Source organism: Taeniopygia guttata, chromosome 15 (genome assembly GCF_048771995.1).
Source record: "Taeniopygia guttata chromosome 15, bTaeGut7.mat, whole genome shotgun sequence".
Taxonomy (NCBI): Eukaryota; Metazoa; Chordata; class Aves; order Passeriformes; family Estrildidae; genus Taeniopygia; species Taeniopygia guttata.
The window spans coordinates 13,017,654-13,039,679 of record NC_133040.1 but is presented as its reverse complement, the minus strand read 5'-3'; the positions used below and the strand labels follow the sequence as shown (position 1 = coordinate 13,039,679).

At 47.4% G+C, this 22,026-nt stretch overlaps 1 protein-coding gene across 1 annotated transcript in view; it reads left to right on the top strand.

Moving 5' to 3' along the window:
* TMEM132D (transmembrane protein 132D) overlaps nucleotides 1–22,026 on the top strand; it is a 157,287-nt gene that overhangs the window by 123,395 nt on the left and 11,866 nt on the right. The window contains exon 5 of the mRNA XM_030285621.3: nucleotides 4,576–4,719. Coding sequence (XP_030141481.2) covers nucleotides 4,576–4,719 — 144 coding nt within the window. The remainder of the gene's footprint in view (nucleotides 1–4,575; nucleotides 4,720–22,026) is intronic.

Genomic DNA, 22,026 nt, shown 5'->3' with positions numbered 1-22,026 from the left:
GGGTTTGCCTCCCCAGTGTGGGCTGGGAAGGAGCCCCAGTGCAGCCCAGTGGCTTTGCTGGTGCTGTCACAGCCTGTCCCAGTGCTGAGCAGCTCCTTCCCTCTCCAGTGTGCTCCCAGAAGCACAGAAAACACAGGTTTAAAACTCAGTTCTGCTCAGGGGAGTCCCTGTTGGAGGCCTGACACCCCTGGGTGCCTCTGCCAGCAGCAGAGAGCCCCAGGAGGGAGGCAGCAGCCCTCCCCAGCACTTGCTCTTGCACTTGTTGTGTTTTCACCTTGTGCCTGCAAGGGAGCAGTTCCCTGCTGCAGCAGCCCGAGCTGGACACTGCAAACACAAACCAAACCCAAACCCCACATCCCTGCTTGGAGCCACACCAGGCAGACAGCGTGAGGACAGGGGACACAACGGGCAATGTGCTTTTCTCCCACTGGGAGTGAGATGATTTATTTCCTGGCTCTGTTCATCACTCAGAGATGTGGAATCACGTCCTGCAACCACAGGCAGTGCCCACAGCTGGGATTGCCTGTCTCTGCTACACACCTGTGAGACAAGGGAATTACCAGCCTGGCCCGTGGGGCAGGGACAGCAGCACTGCATTTGCCTGCTGAGATGCATTTCTGTCCTGCTTGAGCTTTGTCCTGAGCGTCACAGGCTGTGCAAGAGAAGCCTCCCACTGCTGGTCCTCCTCTAATGATCCCCCTATTCCTCTGTGCCTAACCCTAACCCAGCCCTGCCTCTCCTTCTGCTCCCTGTCCCCCATTTACTGCTCTCAGCACTGCATTGCATCTTCAGCTTTTCCTTCCCCACCCTCCCCCAGCCTTCGTGATAGGTTGTCTAACCGAAAGTTGGTTAATAAGAATATAAAATAGCTGAAAATAAGAATATAAAATAGCTTTGCAAGAGTTAAGTCTGAGATTAAATAGAATGAGGTATTTTTCCTGGATGCCTTGTGTGTGACAGTAGGAGGGGCAGACAGTCTCTGATTATCCCACGTTGTTTTTTCCCTGGCACAATCCAGCCATTGGCTGTTCTCTGATTTTTAACTGGAAAATTGTGGTTGCTGGGCTTTGTGTGTATTTGGGGTTTTGTTTCACTGCTCATCCTTGCCACTTCTGCTCCCTCCCTTGATTCTGCCCCAGTGAGGAGGAATGAGGCTGGAGGTGTCACCCCCATCACACAGAGTCAAAATGATTCCAGGGATCACAGGCTGAGGAAGAAAGGGTGAAAAATATATCCTAGTATTGATTCTGCCACCCACTCCTTTGCAAACAATGGTTTGCAGTCACATTTTACCATTCAGAAAATGCATTTTCCTCTCTCCAGCGCTGTGTGAGGAGTGGGAGTCAGCAGGTAGATCTGTCCAGAGGAATGTGCATTTGGGTTTCTGGGCGCTCCTTTCTGCCCCTGTGTCAGCAGTTCTGCCCCTGGAGCTCTCCTGCCTGCACCGAGGAGAAAGGGAAACTGATTAAATAGCAAGTGCTTGAATGAAATGGGATTAATTTGCTGCTGTCCCCCTCCTCTCTGCCATTCCCAGAGACTCCAGATTCCACTCTGCACGATGAAACGTGCCCACATTAAACCACACATTTAACCCTGGAGTTCATGTCAGTCTTGTCACATTTTCTCATTCAGGTTTCACCATGATTTCTGGTATTTGAAGTATTTCAGCTTGTGCTTTCAACTCTTCTGTTTATATTAAAGGTCTCACAAATTAGTTTGGGTTATTTCTGGCCACTGCTCCTTTGTTCCTTTGGAAACTGAAGAATTGCAGCTGGTTTTTCAATATTTTTCCATGGTATCCAAAAGAATCTGGAAACAACAGGGGAAATAAGGAAATCAGGATTATATTTTATATATTTCAAGCTGTTTGCAGGCTCAGAGCTGACAATAATGGACTGCAGGCGAGGAAATCTGCTTTGGAGCAATTTTGGTTTCTCTGCAGCACCTTGTATCTAGCCCCACCAGCTGCTTCTGAAACTTGTACTTCAGCTGCCATAATCTGATCATTAAAGGCGGATTTAGGGTTTAAGAGGCGATGAAGAACCCTTTCTCCCTGCACTCTGCATTCTGGGTGCGAGCTCAGCTCCACTCCAGCTCAGCCCTGATCCCGGGCAGGGCAGGGCTGGGGATCCCCAGCACTCCTGGGGATGCAGCTCTTGGCTTTTCTTCAGCTGCTGCTTCCCAACTGCTCAAACCCTTCCCTGTCGCTGCTTTTCTTCCCCACCCTTGCAGTGTAACAGGAGGAAAAAAGCTGAGTTTGACCACATCCATGAGAATGTCAAGCATTTAGACTTTATTGGTTTAGAAGCTTACTAAATTTAAACAGAAGCATTAACATGGCCTTAGGCTCTCTTGACAGTTATAAACTCTTCCTTGGGGGGATTTCTGTAATGCTTTCTAATCAGCTTAAGGAGTTAATTAAACAGCTGTCACTTAGCTGCTTAATTCTGAGACTTGATGCTAAATAAGATTTGAAATTAGTTATGCATGACTGAAGCATGGATCCTCTGCTATCAGCAAGATGGCTGCGACTTGAACAGGAGGCAAATCTCGGTCTTTTTTTAACTAAATAGTGAAAAGATTCGAGGTGGGACCCTGGATTAATGCTCTACATGCTGACTAATAGAAAATACATTAAAAAGCAGAAAATAGATGAGGTTAAGGAGTGTGAAATGGGAGGGATTTTCAGGCAGCTGTTTGGTTTCGTTTGTGCACTCTCTGCACTTCAGGAGATTTCGGGGTCACTTTGTTCTTTCCTGATTGCACTCACAGCCCGGGGGCCAAAACACCTCCTGGAACCCGAGAGGAACACTCGTGACTTTTGAAATTCCACTTTTAGCCTGCAAAGATATGTTCCACTGCTCTAATGAAGAATGAGTGTGGAGATCTGCTGTGCTTCTAGAACATGAGTTACAGAGTCGTGGGCAGTTTTTAATCTTCTTTTCCCTGTGGATTGGAGCAGGACAAGCACTGCCCCTCCTGAAGGGCGTGGTGGGTGGAAGGATGCACCTCACTGCGAGAGAAAAGCAACAATGCATTTTATTGGTGGTGAAGGCTGCGGGTTAAATGCAGTGGTGGATGTGCTTTGACAGGAAGCAGCACAAGGGGCTGATGAGCATCCCCAGCCAGGCTCAGGGCAAACTGAGAGCCAGGGACAGCCTCCATGGAGAGCTGAGGCTCAGAGGGGACCCCTTGTGCCCCAAACTGCCAGGGGAGCTCAGGGGCAGCTGGAGCAAAGCCACGCCTGAGTTAGGCATGCACTGACCTCTTCCAAAAGTTATATGCATACATATCCACACACAAACATTGGGAAATGCTGTCTGTGTGTACACAGACAACAGAAACAGAAATTTGGAAAGATTTATAAAGATATTGTAAAGTCCTTTTTTTCACCCGAGGAAAGATAAGGCAAAAGATGTTTGAAGGGAAATTAAATTTCAGGGAAGCTACCTATTAAAATTGAAAAAACCTAATAGGTATTCACCTCTGCATTTCAACTTAAATTGATGCTTACTGTGTACATCTGCTGAATATGTTTCTGCTGGAGGGCTTAATATGCTCAGTTATTTAATATGAATCTCTTCAGTAAGCAAAGAACACTCTAGCATCTTCTTTAAGATACTTTATACTATTTATACTATTTATTTACCGTGGTAGCAATTTCAGAATAAAGATTACCTGGTCTTCCATTTCTATTACACACAGAGACATGTTTTTCTCTGATTATTTCCTTTTATTATTAGAGGGGCTCAGTGTAAGTGAATTATAGAGAAATGCTGTGTTAATAATTAGAGAAAATTCAGCACCTTTTTAATAGCTGCTGAGGGAATCAACTTTTACCAGTGAGACTGTTTGGCTGTAGCTTTGCAAAAGCATAACTGTTCCCATCCTGAGGAGCCCTGACATCTTATCTCCTGTAATCTATGTTAGTTATAGATAAAGAACACAATATTTCTTCAGGAGCTCCTTTTCCACTCAAGCAGCAAAAAGCAGCAGTTACAAATTAGTAACTATTTGGATTTATGGCTCTGGCGTGCTGAGGCTCTGAACTGTAAATCTCAGTAGTGGGTTTGTTTCCTGAGTGTGCAGGCATTGCCACAGGGGGATGTTCAGCCCCCCTGGCTGGGAGATGCTGCAGGAGCATTCCTGTGCCCTGCAGCGGGGCTGCCCTAATGCTGCTGTCCCCTGAGCTTGGGGCCAGGTGAGAGCAGTGCTGCAGGAGCATCCCCTGAGCCTCCTGGAGAGCAGAACTGCCTGCAGAGCACCAGCCCAGGGCTGCCAGGGCAGTGGGGAGCAGGCAGTGAGGAGCAGAGCAGGGCAGTGAGGAGCAGAGCAGGGCAGGGCAGACCAGGAGCAGAGCAGGGCAGTGAGGAGCAGAGCAGGGCAGTGAGGAGCAGGGCAGGGCAGTGAGGAGCAGAGCAGGGCAGTGAGGAGCAGGGCAGGGTGGGCAGTGAGGAGCATCCCCAGCACTGGGAGCAGTTCCTGCCCCAGCCATGAGGAATTAGAGCTGAATCCAGGTTGTGTAAAGCATTCCTAGCAGAATAGGTGTGCTAAGCAGCCTTTGTTTTCTTTTAGGAAGCAGAGATCCTGAACACAGCCGTTCTCACTGGCAAGACAGTGGCTGTCCCTGTCAAGGTGGTTTCTGTGGAAGATGATGGGACGGTGACAGACCTGGTGGACTCTGTGGAGTGCAGATCATCAGATGAAGACGTCATTAAGGTAGGAGCAGGCTGCAGAGCACTGCTGGTCTCTAATGGAACAAGTTCTTTCATTTCTGGCTGCTCTCCTGCTGGAACACCCAGATTTATTATTGCTGTTTTTGCTGTATAGCTCGCTCCAGCGAAGCAGCAAACCAAACACAAAACCACAATTTTCCCTCCTGCTCGTCAAAGCCGTGGGGCTGTCTGACACTTCCCCTTGGGAAGCATTTCCAGAGCTGCCTGTCCCCAGCCCCTCTGGTCCCAGGGGCTGTGGGCGTGCTGCTGGCAGCGTGCTGCTGCTCTGTGCCCAGTCAGGGTGTGCTGGGCTGGCCAGGGGACAGGGGGACAGTCACAGGAGGGACAGTCACAGGAGGGACACTCCCAGGAGGGACAGTCACAGGAGGGACAGTCACAGGAGTGCCTGCAAGTTCCTTTTTGGCCCTGAAATGGGAGGCTCACACCGGAGCCTCAAGGTAATCCCTGCTTCTTGGGGGCTTTCAGCAGGTCCCAATGTTCCCACTGAAATCCTGTAAGGATCAGCCCTGCAGATTTCTATCTGTGTGATGAATGGTGAAGAGGAAGGAGCAGTGGTGATGGTGGCAGATAAGGCACAGAGGATTCCAGCAGGGTGACACAAAAGTTGCCTTGTCTGCAGCAGCTTTTATCTTTTCACAAACTCCTCTGTGGCTGTCACTCCAGAAGTGGAAACAAGAGATGCAGCTACGAATGAAAGTTAAAATTGAATTTTAAATTTTTTTTCATAACCAGCACAAACCCTCCAGGCCACGCTCCCAGCTGCTGGGAATGGCTGTTAACCCATTCAGTGCTGGGAGCTGCTCCTTCCTGGGGCCCTGGCATTGCCTGGGGCTCACTGAGGGTTCTGCTCTGCCCTGGCTCCTCTGCTCTGGGCTCCAGCAGCTCCAAAACCTGCCGAGCCCCTAAACCCACCCCTGCTGTGGGCATGTTCTGCCTCTGTGGGCACAGATGGGGAGTCACTGCCATTGGGAATGTGAGACATACCCACAGGTTTGGTGGCTGCCTGTCACAGGGCCACTGACAACTCGGGCAGAATAAGCGAAGAACAGAGCTGGGCAGAGCTGTAAATGGTTCCTCCTGAGCTATGTTCTGACAGAAAAGGAAATAATTGCAATTTCTATGCTCATTGCACTTGTTTTAAGTAATTTCTTCGTGGTCATTTCTTATACATGAGATGAACGCCAGCAATTTCAAAGTTTAGTATTTTTAGTGCTCCCATTTTAGAATCTTCTCAGTGTTCCTACTTACCTGAATAGCCCCCATGTTGGTATTTTCTAATTAAACATGACTTTCTGGCTGTATTATTAGGAACATTTGGGGTTTGGGGATATTTTTCTCTTCTGTGAAGCCCTTTTGGATCTGGTAAATCTGCCAATATAGCCAATTGTTGGACTTCATTTAGATTTAACAACAGAAGGAAATTATTTGTCCTTATGTTGTGGGAGTCAATGGACTATGTTCTTACTAACTCGTCCATCTTCTATTTCATTTTTTTGGTGAATTGAAAAAAAAAGAGACTTTAAAAGCAAATCCATCATTTGGAAGATGTGTAAAAAGCCAGTTTTGCTTGCAGATGTTGTGGTCGTTGCCTGAGAGGACATGAACGTGCTGGTGTGTGTGGTGCATCCACACCCACACCATGACCAGGGGTTGGTGACAGCCCTGACAGGGTTCCCAGCAGGGATCAGCACATCCTGCAGCAGCAGAGGTTTCTGCACAGCCAGAGTCAGCTGCCAGTTTAAAGTGAGCTCTTAATTGAAAATGTGTCTCGAGTTTCCAGTTTACCTGCTCTGGTTCGGAGCAAGCCTTGTTCACAGGCATCTAATGAAGATAAAGAGATATAATTACTGGGCAGCCTTCAGCATGCAGCAGTAATTAGAGTTCCTGTTCTCTGGGCGTTGGAGTGGGGAATAGAAAATGGAAGAAAAACCTGCTTAAGATGCCCACTGAAATAGAAAGATTAAGATTACCTTTCTTTGGGTCTTTACTGGTGCTGTTTTTCAGTGCATCTGTCAAGTAGCATCTAACAGATTGATTATGTCTTCGTGGCTTAGCTTTTATTCCTGTTTTTTTGCTGTTGATTAATGATGAGGTTAAGCTCATTTTCATTGCAGAATGAGGGTACCTCATTCTTCTTTTCGTTTCAGGGTCCACATTTATTACTCACTTCTTTCATCTGAGACTTCAAAGAACTTTAAAGAGCTGGTCCAAACTCTGCACTGACTCTTTTTGTGCCAACGTGCACCCACCTGAACATGGTTGAATATGTCAGAGCAGAATTTTGTCCATTGAAACAGTATTTGTTTTGACAAATGATTCTCAGAAGTTATTTGGTCCAGCATGACAGAATAACCACACCAGAAAATGCAGGTGTGTTACAGACTGTGTTTCAGTAATGAGGACTGTGAGACACAGAAAAGTTAAGGTGTAAATTTCAAAGTGCTGTCAAGTGCTGACCATTTGTAGAGAGTAAAACTACTACTGAATTGATGGGGGAAAAACTAAAAAAAGAGAGAGAGGTTTTTGAGCAGACTTTATTTTTGCTGAGTTATTAGTAAGGAATAAACTCTCAAGATGATTTTAATCAAGAATAAGGAGAGAAGAAAAATAATCTTCTTTTAATCTTTCATTTTGAAAAGACATTTCTGTTTCCAAATGGCCATTTTTTTTCTAGGCTCAACAAAGCCTGGAAGTTTCCAAAGCAACACTTTCCAGTGGTCTGGGTTTTCAGTTTGATGAGTTAATTGAAAATCTGCATTTCAGTCACCCTGCCAGGGCGGCTGGGGGCTCGCCTGCATGGATGGCAAGAGGTGCTGGGCTCGGGGAGTGCAAGGGGCTTGTTGTTGCTGCTGGCACCCTTGGCACAGCCTGGGCACTGCCCCAGAGCCCTGCAGGGCGTCCAGCCTGGCCTTCCCTGGGAATTCCCATTCACAGAATCCAGAATCCCAGACCTCCAGAATCCCAGAACTCCAGAATCACACAGAATCACACAATCACAGAACTCCAGAATCACACAATAACAGAATCCCAGAATCACACAGAATCACAGAATCACACAGAATCCCAGAATCACACAATCACAGAATCCCAGAATCAGAGAATCACAAAATCCCAGAATCCCAGAATCCCAGAATCACACACCATCCCAGAATCAGTGGGTTGGAAGAGACCTTCAAGATCGAGTCCAACCCAGCCCCAACACCTCAACTGAACCTGGCACCCAGTGCCACATCCAGGCTTTGTTTAAACCCATCCAGGGATGGTGACTCCCCCACCTGCCCGGGCAGCCCTTCCAGGACTTTATCACCTTTCTGTAAAAACCCTTTTCCTGTACTCCAGCCATGTTTCCTCCCTGCTGGGGCTGAGGCTGTGGGGGCTGCCTGGCGCTGTGCTGGTCCTCTGCAGGGTCTGGTGTCCCTGGCGTGCCGGGCAGGGCTGTGACCCAGCGTGGGCACTCACTCCTGCTCCAGGGAAGGGTTGGCAGCTGCTCTGCTCTGACACTTTGGAGTGGGTTGGATGGGAGAGCATCACACTTGGCAATTTGTAAAATATTACTGCAGGCTAATAAATCTTTCACTAACACTTAGTGTGGTTTTATCAGTGGTAAAATAACATCTTTTTAATCATGTGACAGGCTTAGGGAAGCTGAAGTGTCAGAGCATTTAAAGTAGCCCGAAGCAGACAGTGTTTTAAACATGAAACTTTTAGCAGCTGTTCCTTTTCTTCCTTACACTGGTGCACTTCAGGGAGAAGCTGAGTTCTCCTAAAGTCGCTGGAGGGACAGAGTAAGCCATCAGAGGGAGGAGAGAAGGGAGTCAGGACGATGTCTGCTCCAGCCAGGCCTGGCAGCTGCAGCTGCGGGTCTCAGGGCTGTGCTGGGGACATTCCCTGGGTTCCTCCTGCAGCACATCCCGGTGCTGTGCTCACTCAGGTGTGAGCTGGAGGGGCACAGAGCCCCAGGCAGGGCTGGCAGGGAGGTCCCGGGGCTCCATCAGCCCCGAGCCAGCCCAGGGTCAGAGATGTGCTCACAGCCAGCCCAGGGTCAGAGATGTGCTCACAGCCAGCCCAGGGTCAGAGATGTGCTCCCGGCGTGTGGCTGCGGAGCTGAGCGGGTCAGGGCCAGGCACAGCCACCACAGCACAGAGGGACCACCCTGCCGGGACAGGCAGGAAAACCTTCTCTGAGAGCCCTGATGGCTCAGACTGGCTAACCAGAATGTGCAATGTTTTATATCTGTGATATACAACACAGCTGATGAATCTGTGCTTTGAGAGATCAGGTTTGTGCCATGCTTTTCCATAAGAGAAAGGCATTTCTCCCACCAGCTGAGCAGCCTTATTCCCTCCCCAAAAATTTTTGATCCATCTTGGAAACAACCTTGATTTAAATCAGCAAATGTATGTTTTTATTTTCTGCAATGTCTAAACATTTCATTTTGATAGAAAATGATGAAAGCATGTCCTGTCATTTCAACTCCATTTCAGTATTCCTGACATAGGAATCCATCTGACCTTTTCACCTTAGGATGGAGCAACTTTAAAAATGAAAGTGGTTTTTCTGCTCTGCTCTAGGAATGCAAGAGAAACTCAGAAAAATGCACTGCCAAAACTAAGAGTTGTAATAATAACTGTAGAGTTCAGTTCATGTGCTGCTGGTGTTGCTTAGAAAGGCAGAAGGCACAATTTTAATCTCTCTCTGGTATGAGAAACAGACCTGGCAAAGATGAATTCTGAATGTGGAACCAATACAACAGACTCACACCTCCCAGGAATTGTCTGAAACTCACCTAAAGCTGCTGAAGTGACTGATTCATCTCTTTCATATTCTGCCAATTCATCATTCTGATGTGCATCTTGGGAAGTAATGAGGTTTCTGTGGTGTTATTTGCCTTTTTGTAATCATCCATGCTGAAAACCCCAGTGGGACTGTCAGTGTTTGCTGAGGCTGAGGCTCGTGTCCTGGAGTATAGAGAAATAGAGAAAATTCTAACAATAGAAATTACAGAGGAGTGCTGGGCAGAGCTGAGGTGTCCTGGCCATCAGCTGTGGGCACTTGCAGGGTTCCTGGGCAGAGCTGAGGTGTCCTGACCATCAGCTGTGGACACTTGCAGGGTTCCTGGGCAGAGCTGAGGTGTCCTGACCATCAGCTGTGGGCGCTTGCAGGGTTCCTGGGCAGAGCTGAGGTGTCCTGACCCTGTGCTGTTGGATTCCCCCATCATCTGCCCCCAGAACTGCTGAACAACTCTCCTGCTTCAGCCTTGGTTTGCAGCGTCATCCTGTTGAACTGGTTACTGGATGATAAACCTGATTTCTGAATCAACTTAGGCATTCAAATCCAATTAATTTAACTGCAAATTAGAAACCTAAGTGCCTACAAAAAGTGGCTTTAATGGCTCTTCAATTTTAACTAAAAGTGTAACTGTGTATTTAGAGCAGGTGGGTATTACACAAAGCTGATACTTTCTCCCAACTTAAATAATCTGTTCCTTATAATAACTATTAAAATAATGTGATTATTTGCAAGCAGGTAATTATTTTGCAGCTGTAAAGGGGTTTTGTTGGAGCAAATTTAGGGCATCTTCTTTAGACTTGGGGATTTGAGAGCTCTCAGCAATTTCTTTGAGCATTTGAGAGCGTGTGAAAAGCCGTTGTAGTGTTTGAGCCTTTGTGCGGGCCTGGAGCTGATAGCAGAATGAAATCTATGAATATGACATTGCATTGCATGCTCCATTTCATTGCACTGAGAGGCAGAGAGGGAGAAGTGAAACTTCAGTAATGAAGGGAAGTTTCCTTTGCCCTGGTGAGGAGGTTCTAAAGGCACAGTACATGGTGCTAAAGTGCATTTTCTGCATTGTCTGTGAGCATTACATTAACTGCACTTGGCTGTCAGTAAAGGCTGCTCTCACATGCACACAAACACCAGCCTCTGCTAATGATTGCACCTCGTTCCTGCCACTGAAAATGCAGATTTAGCCCGGGTGGTTGGTGGGATTGCTGTGCACTGGGGGGGATGCAGAGGGGAGGGAGGGTTCCTGGCTGGGAAGGTGTTTGTGTGAGCAGATGTGTCTGAGCTGTGTGTGAGCTGTGTGTGAGCTGTGTGGGTGTGTGTGTGTGTGTGAGCAGATGTGTGTGAGCTGTGTGTGTGTGAGCTGTGTGAGCTGTGTGTGAGCTGTGTGTGTGTGTGTGTGTGTGTGTGTGAGCAGATGTGTCTGAGCAGGGCTCTGGCTCTCACGGGCTGCTCTGGCTCTGTCTGGCACTGCTGGAAGCGAAAGCAGCCAGAGCCAATTGCACTTGTTCCAGTGCCACAGCCTGAGCCAATTGCACTTGTTCCAGTGCCACAGCCTGAGCCTGCCCGCGTTTCCTTGGACGTTCTTCACACTTGTGGTGATGCTGAGCTTGGAGCTTGTAGCAAATCTTGCACTGCAGAGTTTCCCTGGGGCTCAGCATCCCATGGTGAGGATTTCAGGGGGGCTGCAAACGGAGGAGCAGCAGCCCCCTGGCAGTGCAGTGTCTCTACTCTGCTAATTTCTGAAGACACCTTGACAAGTAGTTTTCCAAATTGTGCCCCTCGTTCCCAGTTAAACAATGCGTGTGTCTAAGCTCATCTGGAGCTCCTGTTCCTGAGCAGCCTCAGCTGGGCAGCATTCCTTGAGACTCATTTCTCTGCAGCTTGTGGAGGTGTGAATAACCTCACCCTGGGCTCTGCAGTGCCCGAGCTGACAGCTATCATCTGATATCCAGCGAGGCTAATTACTGACAAGGTTTCCTTCACAGCCTGCTTGGTTGTTTGGTTGAGTGGATAGAACCGAGCGGGTAAAATGAGACACTGAATATCACAAAGCACGCTCAGCACAGGAAAACTGCACAAAGACATTTCTGGGGAAGAAGAAGGAATGGGATGGCCCCAGAATTTCATTATCTGGGAGAGGATTTCCTTCTCTGAGCAACGCAGCAGCGGTGAGGAAGAACGGGAGCAGTGCTGGTGGAGCAGTGAGTTCTGGAGCCAGTGCCAGCCTGGCAGAGCGTGCTGGCAGGTCCCAGCTGCCCTGAGTTCTGGGGTTTAGATCACAGCCCCACACTGGGGCCAGCACTCAGGCAGGCTGGTCTGTTCTCCCGAGCCCAGCCTGGCCCTCCCTGCAGCCAGAGCTGCCCCTGGAGCAGCCTCCTGGGCTCCTTCCACAGGAGAGGGGGACACGGCTGAGCACAGCGTCTCTGGGATGGAACTGCCACATCTTCCATGGATCCGTGCTCCCCGGAGAGTGAAAGCAAGGAGGAACCCTGCTGAAAACAAGCTGGTCGTGTCTGCGTGGGTATCATCCAAACAGAGCCCACTGCTGAGGGGATTTTCCTGCACAGATCTAAAATGAACGCCAGCATCCCCTGGAACAGACCCAGCACCAGGATCTCCACTTGGTAATCCTCTGCTCCACTAAAACTTTCCTAGCCCGGGGCTCCTGGGGGCTTTCATTGAGCCTTTCATTTGTTGGAGGCGTTTTACCCTTTCACGTGAAATGTAGCCTGAAATACAGAAAAGAGCAGTTCCTAATTAAACTCCTGCCTAAATCCATTATAGCTTCTGAAGCCATTGAGACAGGGAGATGAAAAGAACTTTAATGATCCCAATAGGTAAATAGAGATGTAAAAGTTTGTTTGGAGGAATGAAGGCTAGAGGCCAGATAGGAAACCAAACATAAAACCTCTGGGTAGAAATTGAATCACTGCGTTAGTTATCATGGATTTTCATAAAAATAAAGTAATAATGCACATTCAAGTTTCAGGTCGTAAATATGAAGTGACAGCCTCTGAGTAAGCCACTGAAATTGTATTATAGACCTAAAAAAGAATAATAGAGGAAATTGAGAAAGCATAAGAGAGGGTTGTAATAGAATTGGGCATTGGTATAAATACAAATCATGAAAGGGAGATTCATTTAGTGAATGATATGAAGCTCAGGAACTTGAGGTGTTAAAAAGATCATCTGCTCATGTGAATGCCTGAGGCTGCACAACTTTTAGCTGAAACAGCCAGATTTGCTTAAGGTAGGTGAACTTGAGAATTGTGTGAGGAATACTGTATTGCCAGGGAGCTTGCTTCTGCAGGACACTGTTGCTGTGTTAGGAAAATTGCCTTTTCTCATTACTTTAGTCAGAAGTTTTACAAGGAGTTCTGGGAATAGGAATTGCTGTTATCCAGGGAGCCTCTGCAGTGACATGCCATGGCAGCCAGCAGTGGGGAACTGGAGGATCCCACACTTAATTCATTCATTTCTCCTGGAGGAATGGATGCTCAGGCCATTCTCTGGTGGTTGTGTCCCTAGCAGGAGGCAGGGCAGCCTCAGATTCCTGGAGTGGTGCCTCCCTCTGAGTGCCTGCTCATGGTCAGAGACGTGCTCCAGCCTGTGAAAGGCTCAAACCCACCCACCCACCCCAAAGGAATGGAAATCCCCCCTGGCTGCACGTGTCTGAGGGAAGAAGGCTCAAAGATCCAGGTGACATTGTGCTGAAGCCTCCTCTCAATATCTGGGGGTGACAGAACAGCTCTTTCTGCATTTGGAAACCAACAACTTGGAATTGCAGCTTCGTTCCCAGCAGCCCTGAAGGTACGAGTAACTCCACTCTGAGATTTGCAGCAGTCATGGTTCTCTTGCAAACATCACACCTTCATTTTCTTCTCCCTCCTTGGAAGGGAATCCTGCTTTCCAGACAGATGCAAGAAAAGGATCACTGACCCTGTTCCTGCTCACCTCAGTCCACTGGGTTATGCACATCCATAGACAGAGGCTGGAGAGTCCAGGAGGAACTCTGCATGTCCTGCAATCAGCTTTTCTCTTCTTTCCATGCTGGGGATCACCTCTGCTCCTGAAAAAAAAATAATCTGAATCATCTTAGCGAGTCCAGAGCACCTTCCTGCGGCAGCTGCCTCCTGCACCCCGGGGGACTGGCCAGCCACGAGACTTGGCAGTGAACATCAGCACTCCTGCCCACAGGACGGGCAGGATGTGTCCGTACCGCAGGGTGTTCTGGGCTCTCCCTTTTACAGTCTGCCTATTCTTTCCTCTGGTTGTTTGAAGATAGTTCAGGTATCAAGCTGCAGGACTCACCTCAATTTCCCAGTAAATAGCTCCGTGGTATGAGTGCTTGTCAGGATGGAAGGAGTGTGAAAGCATTTGAAAGATCAAAGCAGCACGACTCCCATCAGAGTCAATGGGAACAAGCAGCTAAAATCTTACAAAATGCTTTCAAATTATCCTCCACCTTCGATTCCCTATCCTCGCTGAAAGCAGCTCCTGAAACGTTTTATTGAATGTGTTCCTCTTGTTTCTGCCATTCCTCTGAAAGCTGAAGGAGGCCTGGAGGAGCTCAGGTTGGCAGCAAGAGCCTCTGCTCCCCCTGGCTCTGGGAGCTGGGGCACAGCTGGGCTTTGGTACTTGGTTATGGGCAGAAAGCTGATGTTGTTCTGCTCTGCAGAGACCTTGGGCATTGTGAAAAATGCCAATCACTTGGTTTTTAAAATTTTAAAGGGTTAATAATAATAATAAAATAGTTATAACAACAATAATACAATTAGAGTAATAAAGTTTAGAGTTAGGACAATTACAAGACAATAAAAAGCAAAGAATTACGGATGTCTGGATGCTCTTGGACACTAAGTCACAAAAGCATCCCTTGTGAACAAAGGAATCACTCTTAAACCAATACACTTGTTGTATATTCATACATCCTTCATGGTTATGCATACATTCTATTCTAAACAAGAAACTCTGTCTGTTGTATGTCTGTTGTATGTCAGTCCCCTGGTGTCTTTGAGTCTGAACAAGGCCTGAAGAAATTAGTTTCTTCTGATAAGAAAACCATAAATTCCTCTCCTTTGGAAGATTCAGGTGTTCCTCAAAGCTAGTATCTCATTCCTAAAAAAAACTCCCCCCACATACATACTCTCTATTTCAACATTATGTTGTAATCTAAAACTACATTTAACACACTACGTAAGAGAATTAATACAGCATAACTTTCTAACATTACACCTATAATATCCATTGTAACATTTGCCCAAAGCCACTCATAAAACATGCATTTTTCAGAGCAGGTTCTGAGGGCTCTCCTTGCTCTGGGGCTGTCAGAGGCAAGCCCCGAGCCCGGTGCTGAGTCTGGCTGGGCTTTGCTCTGGCCAGGCTGGCACTGCCCCTTGGAGCCCCTTTTTGCTGGCAAAGCTCCTGCATCATCCTGAGCCCCGTGCCCGGGAGCTGCAGCGCCCGTCAGAGCCCACCCCGCGACACGAGCAGGGTGGGTAAAGCATTCATGAACAAACAGCGCAAAAAACACCTTTTATGAGGTCAGATGAAATGGAAACTGCATCTCTTCAGTCCTCACCTGGACTTCTACCCATTCCACAAGTGTGGGCTTGTTTAGTAAGCTTTTCTGGACTGTGTGAGAGGAAATGTTTCTGGCCTGGCTTTCCTATTTATGCTAAATGTACTATTTTCATTGCTTGGTTGATTATTCTCCAACGTCACAGCAATGAGACTTCATTTCTCATCCCAGATAGCACTTGCAGATAGCATTCCCAGCACTCTGTGGCCACGGGAAAGCTTTGTAAACACTCAACTCCTTCATTCCCACCACAGGATAATGCTATCTGTACTAGACAAAGAGGTGTTCATATGAAAAAGGCACACAGGGACACACATTTATGTCACGAGCCCTGAGCCCTCGCTCTGATGTGCTTTACAAAGTGTTGTCAGGAGGTTTTTTTGCAAAATGCTGAAATGCTGTTAGATAATGGGAGTAGTTCAAATATAAAATGTTCATCAGCAGCACCATTGTGGTTATTATTTTACTTGACTGTGAAATGAAAGAGTATTGATCCATAGTGATTTCACTGTCCTAACCCAGGCTTTTGTTTAGCTGTCTGAGGAAAACAGGAAGCCTTTTCTTCCATCTTTTAAATTCCTTTTTTCCCTTGAATCTTCCTGATTTAATGCAGTGTGATCAATTTTCAGGCAGTGGTTCGTCTTGCACATCAGAATGCTTCACAGCTAATGCTATAAGTACAGGTGGCAATGGTGTCTTTAGCATTTTCTCACATCTAAGAAGGGAAAAAGGAAGTTTGAAGTTACTATTTACTTTGTGCACCGCAAACTTACTTAACTGCACACCAGCAACACAAACTGGGAAACTTTAGTGCACTGCTGTGGTCAGGAAGGGGGCTGAGCAGAGCCTGCTCTGTCCCCTGCAGGGTGAGAGGGGAGCATGTCCAGGGCTGTGCTCTTCTGCCTCTGCTACTGTGCAAAACACATTTCCCAGTACAACAGATCCTTCTTTCGCTTTTGTGATCAATATTGAATCTGAGGAACAAAGATGAAACACTTGCGTCCTTTTTTACCCAGAAATCCTGCATTTCTTGTCCATGGCATGCATGGACTACAGACAGGAAAAGTTGTGCATCCCTTATCTCAGTATAAGGCGTAAAAATCACTGGAATTTTCTGACTGAGATGGAGGGAGCAGCACTGCCAGCTGTAGAAAACATTCTCGGAAGTCACTTGTCTGCATGTTACTGCAGTGGTTAATTATCATCTCCAGTCCTCAGTGGTCCCTAGAGCTGGAGAGTTTCTGATCAGATCCTGTCCAGTTCAAATCCTTTTCTGCACTGATGTCACCAGGCCAGTCTTCCCCATCCTGCACTTAATTGTTTCTATCCAGCTTTGTACTTTGCTCTTACCTTTCTTCAATCTCACCTATTTATTTCAGATCGTTTTCTACACTATGAAGATCATTTTGAATTCTAAGCTTGTTCTCCAGAGAACTTCTAACCCCTCCCAGCTTGGCATCATCTGCAAATTTAATGAAATTAATTAAATGAAAATTAAATGAAAGGCTCGCATTGACTTCAAGGGGCATTGGAGTGAACCCAAACTGTCTTACATCTTTCACAAGTGGTTCAAGTGAAATACACTTATTGCTTCACAGGCCATTTTTGTGAGGGAGAAAGACGGATGCATGTTGAATAATTCAGGGTTCTCGTTGCTGACTGAGAGAGATTTAACTAATTTGTCAAAATAATGACCCCTGTTCACAGCGGGGAGCAAGTGGGCTTGGATAGTTTGTGTCCCCAGGGAGAGGCTGGAGCAGCCTGGCTGGGCTCAGCCCTGCCGAGGGCTGGCTCAGGGGTGCAGGGGGTGCAGGGGGTGTGCTGGGGTGAGGTGGGAGCAGAGCTGCTGCCCAGGCTGCAGTGGTGCCACGGAGGCACAGCGCAGTGCCCGCAGCCAGCCCTGCGCCCTTGGAGCCCCACAGACCTCCCGAGGCAGGGCAGGTGGTGGTGGTCTGCAGAGGACAGGAACCCCCTCCCTGCTCTGAAAAATGCCAATCACTTGGTTTGTTTGAATTTTAAACGTTTAATAATAACAAAATGGTTATAAAAATAATAATACAATCAGAGTAATAAAGTTTAGAGTTAGGACAATTACAAGACAATAAAAAGCAAAGAATTACGGACGTCCGGATGCTCTCGGACACTAAGTCATGAAAAACATCCCTTGTTAACAAAGGAATCACCCTTAAACCAATATACTTGTTGCATATTCATACATCCTTCATGGTTATGCATACATTCTATTTAAAACAAGAAACTCTGCCTGTTGTATGTCAACTGTTTCCTTTAATCCCCTGGCATCTTCGAGTCTGAGCAAGGCCTGAAGAAATTAGTTTCTTCTGATAAGGAGCCATAAATTCCTCTCCTTTGGAAGATTCAGGTGTTCCTCGAAGCGAGTATCTCATTTCTAAAAAAAAACTCCCCCCCACATACATAGTCTCTATTTTAACATTATGTTGGAACCTAAAACTGTATTTAACACACTACTTAAGATAATTAATACAGCACAACTTTCTAACATTACACCTATAATATCCATTGTAACATCTGCAAAAAGTCAATCATAAAACACACATTTTTCACTCTGCTGCTGTCCCCACCCGCAGCTGCGGTGGGAAGGGCTCTGTGTCCCACTGCAGGGCAAACTCTGCGTCACTGTCACAGCCAGGGAGGCTCGGAGGACATTCTCTGCCTCTCCAGCCCGTCCGTGTCGGTGGTGGCAGCTTTCATCTGGCACTTGTGTGTTGTGGCTGCTGCTGGAGCACAGCCCTGCTTATTTATGCTTCTCTGCAAGTGATTCTTGGCTTAAAAAGGCGTGGGACTCTTTCAGAAATTTTTCATGCTTTGCTGTTGCATTATTTTTCCCCTGTCACTTCAAAGTGTTGGCCAACTTTCCAGAGCTGGCTGTGTGTGCATGAGTATATGTATATTGCAACAGATTTTTCCTTTTTTTCTCTAAGTCGTGATGTTGGATATCTGAACATCTGGACACTTGCCAGAGGAGTAGAATTAGACTTTTCCTGGGCAAGCTCTGTGGCAGGAAAGACTACTGGATCCTTAAAACTCTTTGAAGTCCTGCTGTGACCAAGATGGAAATCTCTTTGTAGCTCTAAAGTCTGCCATTGCTAAGCATATTTCATCTTCTGGCTGTGTGCAGGGGCTGAAAGCAGTGCCCTTGCTGGGCGGTGTCTGAGGTACACAAGTGATTTCTGCAGCGTTTGGGCATTGTTCTGCTCCCCACCAGCCGAGGAAGGCTCAGCTCGGGCTGGTCTGGGCTGCGGGACACTGTGAGTGTTCTGAGGAGTTCAACCTCCTGCTCTCCTTCCATCCTGGCGTTCTCCTCTCACTGCAGGGGCTTTGCAGTCACTTCTGTGCAGCTCTCATCTCCTTTACATCTGTGGAGGTCTGGTCTGGTGCCTGGCTCGGGTCACACCAGCGCTGTCCCTAATTAAAGGTGATGAGTGACCCATTTCTGTGCGGACAGGAGGTAAAACCCAGGGCTGTTCCTGTTTCTGTGGCTGTCCCAAGGCAAAGGGACGTCACCCTGGTGGGTGGAACTCGGCTCTCCTAAGGACTGCATCCTTGAGCGTGCGGTGCAGGCTGGCTGTGCCCTGCGTGGCCTGTGGCACAGAGGTGCCAGGCTGGCTGTGCCCTGCCACGGTGTCTGCAGGGTGGCACAGAGGTGCCAGGCTGGTCGTGCTGCCCTGCCGTGGTGTCTGCAGGGAGATGTGCAGCTGCACTGAGCGGGCACAGCTCCACATCCCCCTGCAAAGGGAAATGTTCTTCCCCGGCCCTGGGTAACCGCCTGTTGCTGCAGCACGAGCTGCATAATTAGAACTGACAGTCCCTGTCTAGAGATTGCTTGGAAGCTGGAAAAATGAGAATGTTGTCAAAAAAATAGCGACGCTTCTAGTCTGCAATGCAGTGATGGAGATGAAAGATGAGTGAATCCGAGGAGGCAGAGAATATATCAGCCCAGTGCTTTTTTCTAACTAATTTAGAAGTCCAGAATGGTCTGGAAGAATTTACATTTCTCTTACAGCCTTAAAGAAAAAGTATTTTAAGCCAGCTTCTCTATTTCTTTTTCTTTACAAAGAAAACCAACAGCTGTTGGTTTGTTGGACCAAAGTTTAATAGCAGTCATGCATAAAACTACAATAAGGGTGGTAATTTCTTTTTTCATCAGTTGATGCAAAAGACTTCTTATCTTTTATTTGGTTTGAAGCAATTTTCCATAAAGTTATGAAAACCCTTTAAAGGAGGATCTTCTTTTTTTCTAACAGAGAGAAAATAAATATCACTGGGGATGAACACAGGGTACGTGGAGGAGCTGCAGTCCATGGGGATGTGCAGAGGAGCTTCAGTCTACACTGGTGGTGTAGATTGGTGGGCTCATTGTCCCAGCCAGCCCCTGGAGAGCAGCATTTGAGCTGTGTCAGTGCATTTGAGCTGTGCCAGGGGCATTTGAGCCGTGTCAGCTGTTCAGGCTGGCTCAGGCCCTGCTGCCATCCCTGTCCCTGGTTCCAGGAGCAGGCACGGAGCTCTCTGCCTCCTGTGCTCCCCGAGCACCCCGAGCTGCAGCGGGCAGGATGAATGTCCAGCTTCCTCCTTGTCCAGCTGGAAGGCAGAGCTGCAGCCCAGCCAGCAGCAGGGCAGGGGGGTGGCTGGGGCAGCAGGGCAGGGGGAGCAGCAGCAGTGGAGGAGCCCCTTGGGGCTCTCAGTGTGTGCCCTGCACAGAGCTGAGGCCCCAGAGCTGCCCTGCCCCGGCAGGGGAAGGGCTGGCCCAAAAAGCTGCCCAGGAGTTCGAGCAGCAGAAAGAAAGATGCTGCTGTGCACCTCCAGCACCTGGGCTCCTGTTCCTCACAGACCAGGCTCTGCAGAATCCTGCCTACAAGGGGAGAGGAGCCTTGTTCTCCAGGTGCATCAAAGGGAGATGAAAGGCCAGGTTCCCAGAGAGGTTTAACACAAACTCCCCTGGAGTTCAGTGGCAGTTTAACACCTCCGTGCCCTTCAGAGTATTGATCCCAATCAATTACACCCAGCCAGCTGGGAAGGGTGTGAGGGAGCTGGGAATTAATGCCAGGCTTGTGCAAAGTGGTTCTGCACCTCTCTGTCCCTTCCTGCACATGGGAACAGCACATTCACTGTGCCAAAGGTACCACTGATTCCAGGAGGTTGCGTTTTAATTGAGCAGAGTTTCAGCGTGCTGATTTTGTTTTGATTTGTGGCCCCTGTTGATTAAGGGGCAGGGTTTGGCAGGGTTTATTCAGTCAGAATTTGTAGTCCTGTAAAGCTGCTTCATGAAATGATGCTAATTTCCTCAGAATTTCATCTCTGACAGAAGAAAAAAAGAAAAGGATGCTACCAGGTTCTTGTTGTGTCAAGGAAACAAGTTGTTTTGACATTTCCAAAATGAAATGTTTTGATTTTTTTCATTTTAAAATAACTTTTTCCTTGATGTTGTGGTATTTTTACATAATTTTAATCATTTGAAATTGAAATGAAACTGAATTTCGTGACCCAAAAATGAAAGCAGATGTAGGTGTCTTGCAAGCCCTGCTGAAATGCAGCACTCATCCTGCAGGCAGCTGGGCTGTGGGGACAGTGCCACGGCAGAGGGGACACTCAGGGACACATCAGGTGGGCTCAGGGGTCAGAGGGGAAAAGCTCTTAAAAGGCAGCCCTTGGACTGATTGCCTTTTAAGTTAAGAAATTTATTTAAGAAATAAATAATAATAATAAATAAATAAATAAATAAATAAATAAGAATATAAGAAATAATAATATTTATTTGTAATAAAGAAATAAGAAATATTTCTTTATTTAAGAAATAAATCACAGGGCAGGACAGAGTGTACACAGATTTAAAAACATGCTCACAAAGGGCTGGGCAGAAACTGCTTTTCTCTCGCTACAGCTCCAGAAAATGTAAAATCTGTGCAAATCCACTGCACGGAGAAACTGACTGTTCTCACTGGTGGAAACGGGCAAAAGAAGCATGGAAAGGAAAAACCCACTGAAGTTTTGTCTGCCAAATCTTGATTTTAAAAAGCAAAAGGTGATTCCTGAGGAGAGGCTGCTAATGAGGGGATTTTTCAGTCGGTAACACCAACGCACAGGGAGTTGTGTCAGAGCACAAAGGAGCTATTACCATTGCGGCTCCAATTGGATGTTTGCCCAGAATTGTGAGTCCTTTCAAAATGTCCCATTGCATGTTTCACTCAAGTATATTTGGCTGAGGATAATATATTCATGTTTGCCACAAAGCTGCCGAGCAAACCAAAATATTTCTCAGAAATAAATTGGTATCAATATGCTCTACAAGATGCTTCAGGTGGATTAGTGCAGTAAAAACCATTTTTCATGTGCACAGGTCTCTGCTAATATCTATTTCTAGCAGTGCTAGGTGGGCTTGCCTCGTGTCACTGAGGAGAGCCTGGCAGCAAACAAGACCCTCAGGAGCCAAGGGAGGTGTTTGGGTGGAAAAGGCACCGAAGCTGCGGGTGCAGGGTGGTTTTGTACCCTGCTGCAGCAGGAAAACCTCAGCAGAACGGTGTCTGTCGGAGCCCAGCACATCCCCCTGGCTGCCCCAGACCCTGGCAGGGGCTCACAGACCTTGGCACCAAGTCACAAACACCTCTGGCTTTGATTTTAGCCCATGGAAAAAGCTGCCAACTCTGTGTGAGGAATTACAAACCACAAGGGTTTGAGTAGTGTGGTAGTTAAATTAACACAGGGTGGAAAAGTAGAATTTTGGGGTTTTTACAAAGGGTTCAAGGGGGTACTAAATGGAGGGATTTGGGCATGTCCTGACCTTCTTCTCCTTCTCCTTGCCCTCCATGCCTTGCTGTGCTGGTGACACTTTTCTGTTGGTTCGAGGCAGGGATTCACAGTGTAACATGGGTGATGGGAATTGATAAT